This window comes from Solanum stenotomum, chromosome 6 (genome assembly GCF_019186545.1).
Source record: "Solanum stenotomum isolate F172 chromosome 6, ASM1918654v1, whole genome shotgun sequence".
NCBI lineage: Eukaryota > Viridiplantae > Streptophyta > Magnoliopsida > Solanales > Solanaceae > Solanum > Solanum stenotomum.
Window position 1 is genome coordinate 39,036,108 of NC_064287.1, and position 14,684 is coordinate 39,050,791.

The 14,684-nt window shown below is 34.7% G+C and overlaps 1 protein-coding gene across 1 annotated transcript; it reads right to left on the reverse strand.

Annotated features, from left to right (window-relative positions):
• Window positions 1–760: 760 nt before the first annotated feature.
• Window positions 761–7,427, reverse strand: LOC125866831 (uncharacterized). Its single transcript, XM_049547194.1, has 8 exons — window positions 6,316–7,427; window positions 4,557–5,713; window positions 3,550–3,835; window positions 3,213–3,437; window positions 2,685–2,858; window positions 1,842–2,018; window positions 1,649–1,762; window positions 761–1,267 (listed from the first exon to the last, which is right to left on the reverse strand). The coding sequence occupies exons 1-8, from the start codon at window positions 6,970–6,972 to the stop codon at window positions 932–934; spliced, it is 3,126 nt and encodes a 1,041-aa protein (XP_049403151.1). The 5' UTR covers window positions 6,973–7,427; the 3' UTR covers window positions 761–931.
• Between the last annotated feature and the right edge of the window lie 7,257 nt (window positions 7,428–14,684).

Below are 14,684 nucleotides of genomic sequence, written 5' to 3' on the forward strand. Positions count from 1 at the left end.
GGGTCATGGGTTGGGGTCTCAATTTGGGTTAGAGGTCAGGGTTGAAGTTAGGACCTGACTCTTGAACCCGATCCAAACCCAAGACCTGACTTTCAACCCCAACTCCTAACCCCCAAGCCGAGACTCAACTACTTGACTCCCAATCCAAGTTCCGACTCTGACTCGAGACCCCACTCCCAATACGACCAAAATCTCGACCCAATACCTCAACTTGAGACCCTACTCCCTATTATAGTATTTTTCAAATCTGGTGTTCTAGTATTTTCCCAATAATATCTAAATTTGTTGGGCAATACATTTTCTTCTTACTAATCCAATACCCGAAAATAATTTAAAAACTTCATCTGCTTGGCTTGATAAATGATACTCCCTCCGTTTCATTTTATGTGAGGTAGTTTGACTCGACACAGAGTTTAAAAAAGAAAGGACTTTTAAAACTTGTGGTTCAAAATAAATGATAGAAATTTATGTGGCTGTAAATCATTTCATTAAGGGTAAAATAGATATTTTATAGTTAAATTGTTACTTAATGTAAAAATATGTCATTTTTTTTTTGAAACAGAACAGAACAGAGGGAATAACAATCTCTTAAATCACTAGCCCTGTCACCCTACACAATTGACTATTCAAAAGGCAAAACTCTTGATCATAGTTTGGCGAAACAGAACATGCTAGGAATTGAATCAATAGGCTCAGGGCTTGCCCCCTAATCTTGTGAAACCAACAACTCAAATCAAGGTTTTTACTAGACTCGGAGAGCTTCAACAAGTATATTTTATTGGAAATATGAGACCCCGACCATCGAATTTCATGTCGAAATAGTCTTGGAGTTCATCTATATATGTATATGGGCATTTAGCAACTGAAGAAAGAAAATAAACAAAAAACTTTAGATCTGGCTTTACATATTTACAGCACCGTGGTTCGTTCTTTACTGTTCTTCAGCTCTCCAGACTTGTCGGAGCAGCTGATATCTAATGACTTTCCGATCACCCTTCCCCTTGGCGATCAAGTTGATCTTTGCTAGATTAGGAGAACCACGGAGCCTATCAGCTACAATTGAACTCAAGGGCGAGTCCAATTCATCAAGCTCATCGTCACTGGTGTATGATTTCTTCAGTACTGATGAACTGCTTCTTTGTAAAGATTGGTTTCCAGTCTCTCCCAGAAAGGTTTTAATGGACCTTACTGAAGGAGGTAAATATGTAGTAGGCGATGCAGTGAACGGGACAGTGGAGATAGATTCTTCAGGAGTATCCTCAGCATCCTAGATTGAGAAATGACGCGTTCATGACAAAACTGATCTTTTAATGAAATGGAAGTTTGAAAAGTTTCAACCACAAGCATCAATGAAATTGCATGAAGCATACGGTCAAGGTGCCGTTTGTTTGATGTTTTTGAGTTTGCATAGCTTGAAGTATTTGTTTGAGCTAAATCTTGAAAGAAAAAGTAGATTTTTTGAAAATTTCCAACTCAAGTCTTTCAAATGTTACAGAACAGCAACACTTTCAAGATTTGGAAATCTAATGTTTTTCAAGATTAAGTTCAAAAAAACACTATTTGCAAACTCAGAAACTAAGTTTGCAAGCTCATAAACTCCAAAATTTCAAACAAACAGCAACTAAACAAATTTAAACAGACTACCAACCTCAGAATCCAGTGCCCTGAGGACCTCTGGGGGAACTGGGATTGGACAGAATTCATCTGGAACAAAACCATTGAGCACCCTGCTGATCAAAGTTGGACCAAGTATAGGACAAACCTTGAAATAGCATAATAAGAAGAAATTTAGCATACAGCATGATGAAATGCATCAAACGACGTAATGCCAACAGACTCACCTCTTTCCTAGTTTGAGGATCGGCGAGCATTTCAAAGGGAAGCATCATTAGATCACTTAGAGCATTGAGCAGACGGAAAGGCTTGGCGGGACCTGGTGCCTTGTCTTCATTATCACCTGAGGAATCATTTTCCTCAATTCCAAAGAGAGTAGATAGCCATCTAGACCAGTCCCCAATCTGCCAACAACAAATAAGTCACATTCTAATATACTATACGAAATCATTAGTACATTAGGCTGATAATTTATATCTACCAGCTTTTATTAACAATAACAATCCTGGCAGTATACAAGAGAAGGTGTATAATGCTTCCACCGCTATTTAATTAATTTATTTTTTGCAAGTCCACAACATTTAATTTATGGAATGGAAAGACATACTTATTTTAACCCATCCTTTATCTGAAGCTGATGCATATTAGGGGATGCTCAACTGATTTACTTCGCCTTTCAGTGTAGCCAAGAAATGTAATAAGATCTTCAGAGAACCTTCTTTCCCTATCATTAAGATCTCTAAGAATCTTGTTTAACATGTCTAGCTGAACTAAGAGTCTAACATAGATTTATAGAAATCGGTTCATTTTACGTGCAGGCAGATTTTTCCAACTCTGAAGAACTCCTATATTGGGTAAGAAGAATGACTTTAAGAGTTATATCATCTTGGAAGATGGGCATCTAGAAGGAGTATTAATCTACGGTAGACATTCCACTAATTTTGAAGTACAGGCAGATTCTTCTTTCGAACTATGAAGAACTCCCATATTGGGTAAAAAGAATGATATGGCGATTATATCAGTAATGCATCACCGACTAAGCTATAAACCACTGGAGCTTGACTACTCACAGCATTTTTTAGTTGTGCACCGGCGCCAAAGCTTGATTTCCCTGCAGGGATTGGGAGGACCTTAGCATCACAAATGGGATCTGATACTGGATCTGTTGGCATTTCTTCAGCTGATTCACGAAGGATTGCATTGAACATAGCCACATCCAATCTACTCACCAACTGTTCCATTACCTGTGATAAGCCATAAACAAAGAACTAGATACCCAAATCCACTAAATTCAATCAGTAAAATTGAGAAAGCAGTTATGCAAGGTTGTACAGGTGTCATGATGCACATGTAGAGACTAAGTAGTCCTGGTAACAGAAAGTATAACTTCTCATTTAGCCGCAGAAACAGAAATTCTGTATTAACATTAATAACACCAGAGTGCATGATTTCAAACACAGGAAAAATGATATTTCTACAGGAAACAATGCAGTGGAATGCTAACTCATGCCAGTTTCTAGTATATGTTCAAATAAGCTCTTCCAGGAGGTACACAATTGATTCTGTTGAACAGGGATATGAATGTGCAGTCAACTTACCAATCTAGCTGGCAATGGCAAGCAGCCACACTCATGTCCTCCTGCCCTAACTGGGCAAAGCCTTTCACAGGCATCCTTGAAAGCCTTCTTCCAGAGATCAATGGAGAAATTACCTTGCTCTTGATCCCCTAAACTACACCTGCGTCCATAAGTTTTCTTAACACTTGAGCTCATTGATCTGCCACCAGAGTTTGCAGCTGTATTTTGCATGTGTGGAGTCAAAGTCTGCATGCCATGAAAACAAAATAAGTCACAGCAGTGATGTAAAAATGAAATATGTTTCATTTGAGTCAAGGAACAAGAGAGAGAGCAGCACAATCAGATTTTTAAGATCAACCTGCCACCACACAGATTCCACAATGCGGGAGAAAATCCAAGCTTCAACTTGTTCCAGTGCAAGCATAAAGGTTTCAATATCCTCCCAGTCACCAAGTTCTTCTGTTAGACTATCGTTGACAGCTTTATTGAAAGAAACCTCATTCCTTTTTTTCAAGGATCTTCCATTTAAACTAGTTTTGCCCATATTACTCTCCGCATATGGTCTATCATCTTCTCTCCTTCCTCCAGCAGCCTGGCTAACAATTGCTCTCAACATGACTGAATTCGACAACCAAAAAGTCAACCTGTAAATCAAGAACAGACAGCTGAAATCTTCTGTGGTACAGAAAGGGTAATCAGTTTAATTCATCTATGCCCATTGGAACTCATTAATGATACTATCTTTATTTCCATAACAAAATAACTAATATTTTTAATTATAAACAGTGTAATAGGATGATGAGACACCTGAATTTCGACCCACATGATTGCAGGAAAGACCAATCCTTCACTAATGTTACTATCTTAACTTCTAAGAGGCAGGAAATTGATATCTAATACTGATACATTGTATCTGTGGATGATGAGACAGCTTTTGACTATCAGGTCTTGGCCTCTAGAATTATTCTCTCCAAAATTCCAAAAGAAACAGTGGTCAGGTCCTATGAGCCAAATATGGAATTAGCCTCATCAGAAGCTTCTCATATAAGAAAGAAAAACATATGAGCACCCATACCATGGATTTTTTGGTTGAGCAATCAAAAGATTCTCCATTTCATTGACTTATGTTACTGCTAGCTTCTTCTAAGCCACTACTTCAATGGAAAACTAGAATCTTTTCCCAAGGGCGATTGGTACATAGTTCGAAACTCGATTAAAAATGACCCCACCCCTTTATCCTATGGATGGGAAACTACTATTGATGATACAAGTAGTCGTCACGCTAATACAAAAGAATTAAGAATATGATTCACAAAGCCAAAATGTAGGCTACCAAGTTCCTTAACATATTTAAAGATGACTTACCTTGGAACATCATTTCCACAAGCTTTTGAAACCAAAACTAAACCTGAGACAGAAGCTCTTGCAGCACCTGCCTGTTTAGCTCGAGATTTTGCTCTGCAAGCATGAACGTAAAATCGAGAAAGGCGTCGAGCAGGAGCATGGACTTTGTGTGCAGAACTGCCATGCTCAGCCACTACAGAATAAAGGCTAACCTCGACAACTGCCGCTTCCCTTAGTTCTTCCTCAAGTGTCTCTATTCTAGACTTCCCTTCATTTTTTCTGTCAGGAGATCCATTCATTGGTTTATTACCTTTACCATTAGACCGAGCATCTTCCGAAACATGCTGTTTTGCAGACTTCTCTGGATTCTGGCTGTTACCAGGAAGTCCACTTCTGTTAGCTAAGTCATTCAATTGGTGAGACTTTGCATGCTTTGATTTACCATTGGTGATGCTAGATCCCTGCAATCCAAGTACCTTATTCGAATTAAAAGTATCACCCTTCAAAAAGCTGTGTTTCCTGCCTGATTTGACTTCTGAAAAATGAGGAATCTCTTTCAAGCTCACTTCATCCTGGTCAATCTCTAGAAGCTCCATCCCTTTTCCGTTCACTACACCAACATGTAAATCTTTGAGTACTGTACTTCCAGTGTGGCCCTTTGGTTTATCTCGGGAGTCTTGACAGCGATCACTATAGGAATCGGCAGGGTCAGAGTTATCCTCATTAGATTCATCGAGATAGCTTATGTTGGATGCAAATCTATGAACACGTCCACTTTCTGCAGAGAGTTTGATACCGTCTTTGGGGAGACCTTTCTTGTCAGCATTATCTTCTTGAACATCATACATCAGAATTTGCTGCTCGAGGGCTGTCACAGAGGTACTTGCCTTCCCATTTTTATTTCCATAACTTTGTAATGAGGAAGAGGATCCTGTTACTTGGGAAGCAGACTTCTTCTGTATTGATGTCATACTTCTTTCAGAATATTTAGACAAAGAAGTGGTGTTGCTCACATAATTTTCTCTGTTTAAAGATATGCTACTTGACAACCCTGGAGCCACATTTCTAGAACTTCTACTAGTAAAATCCACGAGCATTGCTGCAGAGTCCATTCCCAAAAGTATATCACGTTCTGGATTGTCCCTCAGCACGTTATCAGGTATGAATTCATGTGCAACCTAAAATATAATCATGGTATAAAATTAGTAAACAACTTTCCATGACAGATAGGCAGATGTAGGGAAACACACCATACAACCTACAAAACATTTGATCGTAACATAGAACGCCAGCATAGGTTACCATACAGTCTATCATCAAAGGGGAGTAACTAGTAGACAAGCAACTTCCCTACAGACTTCTGCATATAGCAAAACACTTCTTTGTCAGTATGAAAGGTGAAATTCAAGATCCTGCTAAATCAGTCATCGGGCAGTCAAGGAAATACAAGAACGAACTATTATCTCCTAACCGCCACCATAAGTGAATTAGCCACCTGTTTCAAACTCGAATTGAAAGGAGTATTTTAAACAACAAGAATTTAGCCAAAATGGATAAGTATAAGGTCTGTCTAGTTTGGACTACTTTAACAGTTTGACATAATGGCCTAAGATTTGATTCTCATTTCCAATGACTGAGCGCGAATAGTAATTATTGGAACTGATTAAACAAAAGAAGACAATTAAATTAGAAGAGATAACCCAAAGCATTTCTTGACAATGACTAATTAAGCAAACTCTCGAATTTGGAATATCAAACAGAATATAAATGTTACAAATACCTTTCCTTTTTGAGATGGTGAAAACCTTGCAGCCTCAGCAACATTTTGCGATGAAAGTGACGATTCATCATCATCAGTGAAAGATGCAATATCATCATCATCATCCTCATTTCTTCCATTCACTGAATCGGCAACGGATTCTTGTCCATCCCCTTCTCTGGTTACACCAACTTGGGATGAACTTGAGCTACCCCTCTCAGTAGGATGTATGCTAACAAACAGAGCTGGTTGCTCAGAGTTCTTAGAACTCTTCTTGCAGCTGACTGGAGTGTAAATAGACACAACCTCCTCAATCAGTCCAAAATCTGCAAGATTTATTACTGATGTCCCCAAAAGTTGTCCCCTCGTCGTCTTATCCTTACGTAGCTCATACAAATAGAAGTCTAAGAAATTCTTCTGAAACTTGTCATGTGCCTTCTTTTCGCGACACAATGTTAACGAAAGGGTAAAAGAGTCCTTGAATTCAATGGTACCATCGCCAACAGTAGACGCAACAGAACCAGAGTTCTGACCATCATTTTCCCATTGAAGCAATACAGATTGAACAGACTTAAGGGACTGTGATGGAGGCCAAGGCTTAATCTCATCTACCTGAATAACATACTCCACCTGAACAGAAGTACCCTTTCTGTGCTTTGACCTCAGACCAAGAACCATTGCTTTAATTTAAATCCAAAAGGGTGTTGGTGGATAGATTTAATCAATTCAAAAGTGAAGTAACACCAAAAAAACTTACTTTAAAGTCAAGAAATATAACACAATCTGTTTCAGAACTCCCAAATCAGCTACTTCCCCCAAAACCACACAACAAATAAAAATGCAATTTGAGTACTTCCTATTCACTCATTCAGCTAACCTTTCAATCAACATAAAAAACCCCAAAAAGCACAAGCAAATTCAATTGGATAGTAACAATCTAAAGAACAAAATCAGAAGGGAAAAGGATAAAGTGTGTTACCAGTAGACAGCTCAAATGAAATCTTTAGATCTTGTTAGCTACTTTAAGCTTTGTGGGTATGTTTGTAGTGAGAGTAAAGATGAAAACTTTAATGGAAAAAGGAAGCCCCAAAGCCTAAAGATCTGTGAAAAACTTGAAGATGCCAGGCTTGGGATGAAAGTTTACAAGTCTACTTCACTCACTTTCAATCAAAACATTTTTATATTCTTCTCACATGCAACCTTTTTTTATACCACGCCATCCAAAACTGGATTTATTATTAGTTTTATTCTCAAATTATTCAGAATCTTACAAAATATTTTACTTGATTAAGAATTTAAATATATTTACAATTTTATAACATGATTGAAATACATTTTTAAATTCTCATCGAATTTATTGATGTTTTCAAGTTTCAACCCTTCTCTCGCCTTTTTATTAAGATTTTCATGCCCCTTTTTAGAGTTTCTGATCACTTGTCATATCTTGTTATGTTTTATTAAGACTGTCAATAATTTAAAAACGAAACTAATAATTTGAGTTAAATTAAAAAATGTTCTTGACTTCTTGTCACTTTTTTTTTATTTACCACATTGCATTGTACACTAATTTTTTCATAACAAATATTTTTTGTATTCATCTTCTAGCTCCGCTCATAAAATGTATTTAAGATGTTGATATGAATATAGTTATTTGAATTTCAAATGCGGAAAAAACAATGAAGTATTAGGACAAAGACTTTTACTGTCTATTTAGACGGTTATATATTTAATAATAATAGTAGTAAGTACTATTTTAAAAGCTACTCTTATTATTTATTATTACAAAGTTTTGACTTGTAATCCTCTTTTAAATGCACAAAAATAATAAGGTGCAATGTCATTGATGATATAAAGGCAGACCTAACCATGTTTGTGGCAATTTAAAGAACAAAATTTTAATTTTGAGTAAAAGAAGAAGATAGAATTAAATTAGGTGCAAAGTTGTTTTTCAACAAAAGAAAAGGTAAAATATATTTTTCTATATTAATTTAAAGTAACAATTATTGAAAATACTCTTAAATTTTATGTAAATTGTTAATTTCGTCTCTAAACTATTTCAGTCTTAAACGCACTTCTCTATTTAACTAACTAAACTTAGATATACCTTCGATTTGTCACATGAAATAACAAGTGATCTCAAAATTTTATAAAAATATGAGACTCTTAATAAAAAGTCGAGAAAAATGTTAAAAATATACCAAACTTAAACGAGAATTTAGGGGTGTATTTGTTTCATTCACCGCCACATTTATTCAAAAAATTGTCTACTATGCAGATGAAGTTACACGTGTCCTTTTTTTATTTTTTTGGTGTGTAATGACTTTAAATCCTTATCTCACAAAACTAGAGGAAAAAAAAACTCAATTCCAATTGAAATAAATTTACTTTGGTTTGATTTCTCTTTTATTTAATAAGATTTTCTCAATTTAGTTATTCGATAATAACAAATAAAATATTTTGAATCTAATATATTCTTGAATAGTTATGTTTGTATGACCTATTTATCTATCCATCTATATTTTTTATACTATCTTAAAAGCATGAACTTTTTAACTTGATTAATTTATATCTTTTATACTACTTTATAAGAATAAAAACATGACTTCTAAACCTAATTAAATTACTATAGTACCCCCAACTAAAAATACTCCCTAACTTGAACGTTAGATTATTATTGTAACTCCAACTAAAACATTCAATTTAATATATCTTCTATATTTTATATTTATATTTATTTTATTTATATTAAAAACATACACATTGAAGGATAGTGACTTTTTCAAAAGATTGTGATCTTTTCAAAAAATTGTGACTTTTCTGAAGGGTTATTAAATGCATTCAACTGTTATATCTATTTGAAACATGAGTCCAATTATTGGTGTAATATACCACAAATACTAAAAATTACAGTTGAAATAAAATGACAAAAATGCATAAACAAATCTTTAGGCTGAGACACAGATATCTCGCTCTATTTAAGGCGATTCAAGCCCATTGCGACATAATCTACATTGATCCAGCAGTATATCTCTTGACTTGTCCCCTCCAGGATACAACAACCCAACAACGTGTACAACTCAAGCAACTCTGGATTAGTTGAAGAGTCCAAAGCTCCACAAAAAGAACACCTTCTTCAACATATAAATACTCTCTTTTGTATAGTGAATATAGTTGAAGACTTAGAGAATATTTTCTATGTCTCAACTCTCTCTTTCACTACACTAACCTCAATATAAACTCAATATAATACTACTCATCTTTTTCATTCTATCTTTTCTAGTACATCTCTTGTTACTTCTTCTTGTACCCAACACAAAGGAAAACCAGACTATTTATAGGTGATGAATTCTTCCTTGTAATGAATATGAAGATAGTGAATAGTAAATTTGAGTAAATGAATAGCCCAAAAATTACATAAGTTACAACCATATTAAGGTAGAATAATGGGTGAATAATCAGGGGAAATTATGGCCACATTATACCATTAACTCATGTGAGTAATGAGGCATATATGCCATCAAGGACAACTCAAATGTTGCACATCATATGCTACATACGTGTAGCAGAAATTTGACATTTCTCGTTGTTGAATTATACACTTTAAAATAAGATTAAAATGCTCAAAATCTAACAATCCGCCACTCATTTTAATATTATGATAAGAGAGTTTCACAACTTAGTTGAAGGTAGACTATTATGCATAATAAATGTGTGCTCTGCATTGAACCTTTACTTAGTAAAACAATAATCTTTACTCCAGAGTCAGTAGTGGTCTTACACTTGAACTATGACTGCTTAAGGGAAATAAAGTATTACTGCTTACACACAATAATCAAGATGTTGACATAAGCTTTTCTAGCCAGCACATTACGATCTTGTGATATCCCGATTTCATGAGTATTTTTTGAGAACATGCCCATTCTCATAGAAAGCGGCTTACTTTCACACTCATATAGGTGAAATCTGTCAAGGGTGCTCTTGTAATTTGACACCCCACTCATACGAGATACATAACTTCATTAAGAGTTCGAAGACTCAACCTCCACAAATCATTATAGGATAAATGCACTCACATCATAGGGATTGAATAGAATTAAGAATAATGCATTTCACAACAAGTCATCATATGATTCGTTCTTCCTATTAACCTGGTTATATGATCTCTAGTCACATGTTGAGTTTTCTCAAATATAACTTAGATTTTTTTTTAGCTTCATTTTCATCCCCCTCGATGTGCTTCAGAATCTTTATCTTGCTAAGGCCTTAGTTTATAAATCTGTAAGATTATCACAAATTTTAACACAATTAATATTGATGGTATACCAGCGATCAATATGATCTCACAATATTGTGTTTTCTTCTCATGAGTCTGAATTTACCGTTATAATAACGATTTTGTATTCAACCATTATACTGGTGCTATCACAATTAATCAAAATTAGAAAAATTAATTTTTCAAAATAAAGTGTTTGACATAGTAAAATCAATTCATTTTTTCACTTGTTGAAGCTTATTTTTTTTTATTTCAACCTCCATAGTAGATAAGCAAGCAATATAATTTGCTTTTCTCACTTCCAACAAATAGCACCAATTTTCTCAGATTGTTTCAACAAGACTTTTAATTATAGCATAATACTCTTATTCATGAAACAAGCCACCAAATTTTGTACCAAGTAAATTTACTTGATTTGCTTGTTCATGCTATACTGTATTTCACAACCAATAAGTTGTGTGAGTCTTGCAACTCCTTTTGATTCAATTGTGAAAATGGTGAAACAAAGAAAGAAGGAGTTTGCTATCCTAATAAAAGATATGAGCTAGACATGTGACTAATTGCATTTTATATGATATTGTGTATAAAGTATAGCATGTACAAGCAAATCAAGTAAATTTACTTGGTACAAATTTGGTGACTTGTTTTATGAAAAAAAAAATATTATGCTATACTTAAAAATTTTGTTGGTGCAGATGAAAAAACTTGGTGCTATTTGTTGGAGATGAGAAAAGCATGCAAACTCTACTATGGAGGTTGAAGTAAAAAATTAAGCTTCAACTAGTGAAAAAGTGAAATTGATTTTACTATATCAAACACTTTATTTTTAGAAATTATTTTTTCTTATTTTGATTAATTGTGATAGCACCAATATAATGGTAGAGTAAAAATCGTTATTATAAACGTTCAGACTCATGAGAAGAAAACACAATATTGTGAGATCATATTGATCACTCGTATACCATCAATATTAATTGTGTTTAAATTATTTGTGATAATCTTGCAGATTCATGAACTAAGGCCTTTGCAAGAAAAAAAGTCTGAATCACATCGAAGGGGATGAAATTGAAGCTAAAAAATATATTCTAAGTTATATATGAGGAAACCCAACCTGGGGACTAGATATCCTATAACTAGGTTCAATGGGAAGAACAAATCATATGATGACTTGTTGTGAAATGCACTATGTATTTAATTTTATTCAATCCCTATAATGTGAGTGCATTTGTCCTATAATGATTTGTGGAGGTTGAGTCTTTGAACTCTTAATGAAAGTTTGTATCTCGTATGAGTGGGGTGTCAAATTATAAGAGCACTCTTGACAGATGTCACTTATGTGAGTGTGAAAATAGGCCGTTTTCTATGAGAATGAGCTTGTTCTAAAAAAACACTCATGAAAATCGGGATATCACAAAGCCGTAATGTGCTGGCTAAAAAAACTTATGTCAACATCTTGATTATTGTGTGTAAACTGAAATACTTTATTTTCCTTAAGCAATCATAGTTCAAGTCTGAGACCATACTTTATTCCCCTTTATTAAAGTGTATAATTCAACAATGAGAAATGTCAAATGTCTCCTACACGTGTGTAGCATATGATGTGCAACATTTGAGTTGTCCTTGATGGCATTATATGCCCCATTACTCACATGAGTTAATGTCATAATGTGGCCATAATTTCTCCCTAACTTTGTAACCTCCAACTCATTATTCACCCGTTATTTTAACTTATTATGGTTGTAACTTATGTAACTTTTTGGCTATTCATTACCCAAATTTACTATCCACTATCTTCATATTCATTGCAAGGAAGAATTCATCACCTATAAATAGTGTGGTCTTCCTTTGTGTTGGGTACAAGAAGAAGTAACAAAAGATTTTTTTTTATCCCTCCCTAGGAGCTCCCACCCCTTTTTCTCCCTTGGTGACTCGAACTCGCAACCTTCGGGTTGGAAGTGAGGGGTGCTTACCATCCGAGCAACTCCCTCTCGTCTAACAAGAGATGTACAAGAAAAGATAGAATGAAAAAGATGAATAGTATTATATCGAGGTTAGTGTAGTGAAAGAGAGAGTTGAGACATAGAAAATATTTTAAGTCTTCAACTATATTCACTATACAAAAGAGAGTATTTATATGTTGAAGAATGTGTTCTTTTTGTGAACCTTTGGACTCTTCAACTAATCCGGAGTTGCTTGAGTTGTACACGTTGTTGGGTTGTTGTATCCTGGAGGGGACAAGTCAAGAGATATACTGTTGGATCGGTGTAGATTATGTTGCAGTGGGCTTGAATCTCCTTAAAGAGAGCGAGATATCCGTGCATCATCCTAAAGATTTGTTTATGCAATTTTGTCATTTTATTTCAACTGTAATTTATTGTATTTGTGGTATATTACACCAACATTTCCTAATCAGTTTTACAGCACCATCGTACAGTAAGCATGATGGAGTTGATAAACACAAAACAAAATAAGAATGAGTCTATAGTGAATTACATCAATCGCCAACAAATGTTGGGCTTAGATTGTAAGGATGAACTTTCTGAAACTTGTTGAAATTTTTATCCAAGAAATACATTGGGGCTTTGTGTATATCTTCCAAGGGATTAAACCTCAAACTTTTGAAGAATTAGCTATGCACGCTTATAACATAAATTTAAGCATGAAAAAACATCACTTGTCTTTGAGGCAAAGAAAGAAGCTTCTAAACTCAAGGAGTCATTAGATTCCATACAATGAATTTCATGGCGGTAACCGTGACTTCAACAAAGGCATCCATAAGACAAAAATTGAAAGAGAAAGTTTCATATCAACAAACGCGAGAAGTGAAAAATCAATCTATAAGAAGTTACAAGCAAAAGGTGTATCGCGTTTCTATGATTCTTGATGAGTTGCTAACCAATGAAATCATTTCACTCCCTAAGTCAAAGAGGTCCAAAGAATCCAACAAAGTCGAAGTATTATAAATTTCACTACATTGTTGGTCATTATACCACAAATTATTTCATCCTAAAGGAAAAGATCATGACCGTGATGTGAGAAGGAAAGATCATCATTGATGATGGTGAGACAGCTGATGCAAACCATGTCCGTGTTGAACTTGATTATAAAAAAAGGTTCAATTTCAGATTTCTACGACCTCTGCTCTATGTGTCATCATCAAACATTGAAGAAGGAATCATCATGTTACAGTTTGAGAGCTTTGAACCAAATGAAGTTTTTGTCTTTAAAAAATCTACAAACACATCCAAGGTACACAACTTCTCCAATGACAAGAATGGTGACACTTGGACTTTGATCGCCCACAAAAGGCAAAAGCATCAAGAGACTTCTAAATTGCGACTTTCAAAAGTCAACACAAGATCAAGTGCTAATCAGCTTCAACTACATTAATGCTTCATCAAAAAGGGTTAGAGGGATAGTTACATTGATGGAATCTCCCCCAAAATACTTCTCAATGTATGAGCCTAAATTATAAGTTGAAATGATTCTCAACATACAAGCCTAAATTACAAGTTAAAACGCTCTTAGACGCACAAGCCTAAATTGTAAGTTGAAAAGCTTTTTGATGTATGAGCCTAAACTGCAAGTTGAAATGTTGTTGGACTTATGAGTCTAAACTACATGTCATCAAGCTCATCAAGTTTGAAAAAAATAATAAAAAAAAAGGATGCGTCGTTACTTGATAATCACAATACTTCATTCAAATGTGAAAACAAACATAAACTAAAGAAAGGAAAACAATTTGCATTGAAATATAAAAATATTTATTTCTTTAACATTGCAAGAGTTTATTGCATCTATGATTAAAACAAGAATTAATTGAAATCCTATACAAAGAGCCTAAAGTCATGTAAATTATTAACTTCAAAGATTTTGTTTGGATGTTATGATCGCTTAACTTATAAGATCTCGTAAAAGGGCCCAATTACCATAAGAGGGTGGACAACCTCGCGCAATGATCCATGATAATAAAATTTTATTGATTGGTTGTGGCTCAACACATCTACATCTTGTATATTCTTCGATTTAATCTTTCATATTTGGCAGAGATGTACTCCTTGAATTCTGATATTGTTTTATAAGATTAAACAACTCATGATTTGGATGCTTCAGGCTC

What these genes read in the sequence shown, in the direction of transcription:
- LOC125866831 (XM_049547194.1), bottom strand. Translation starts at nt 6,972, where the DNA reads ATGGTTCTTGGTCTGAGGTCAAAGCACAGAAAGGGTACTTCTGTTCAG. An exon ending in TGGAATCTGTGTGGTGGCAG is followed by an intron (nt 3,438 to 3,549) that starts GTTGATCTTAAA and finishes CATGGCATGCAG; the next exon opens with ACTTTGACTCCACACATGCA. An exon ending in TGCCATTGCCAGCTAGATTG is followed by an intron (nt 2,859 to 3,212) that starts GTAAGTTGACTG and finishes GGCTTATCACAG; the next exon opens with GTAATGGAACAGTTGGTGAG.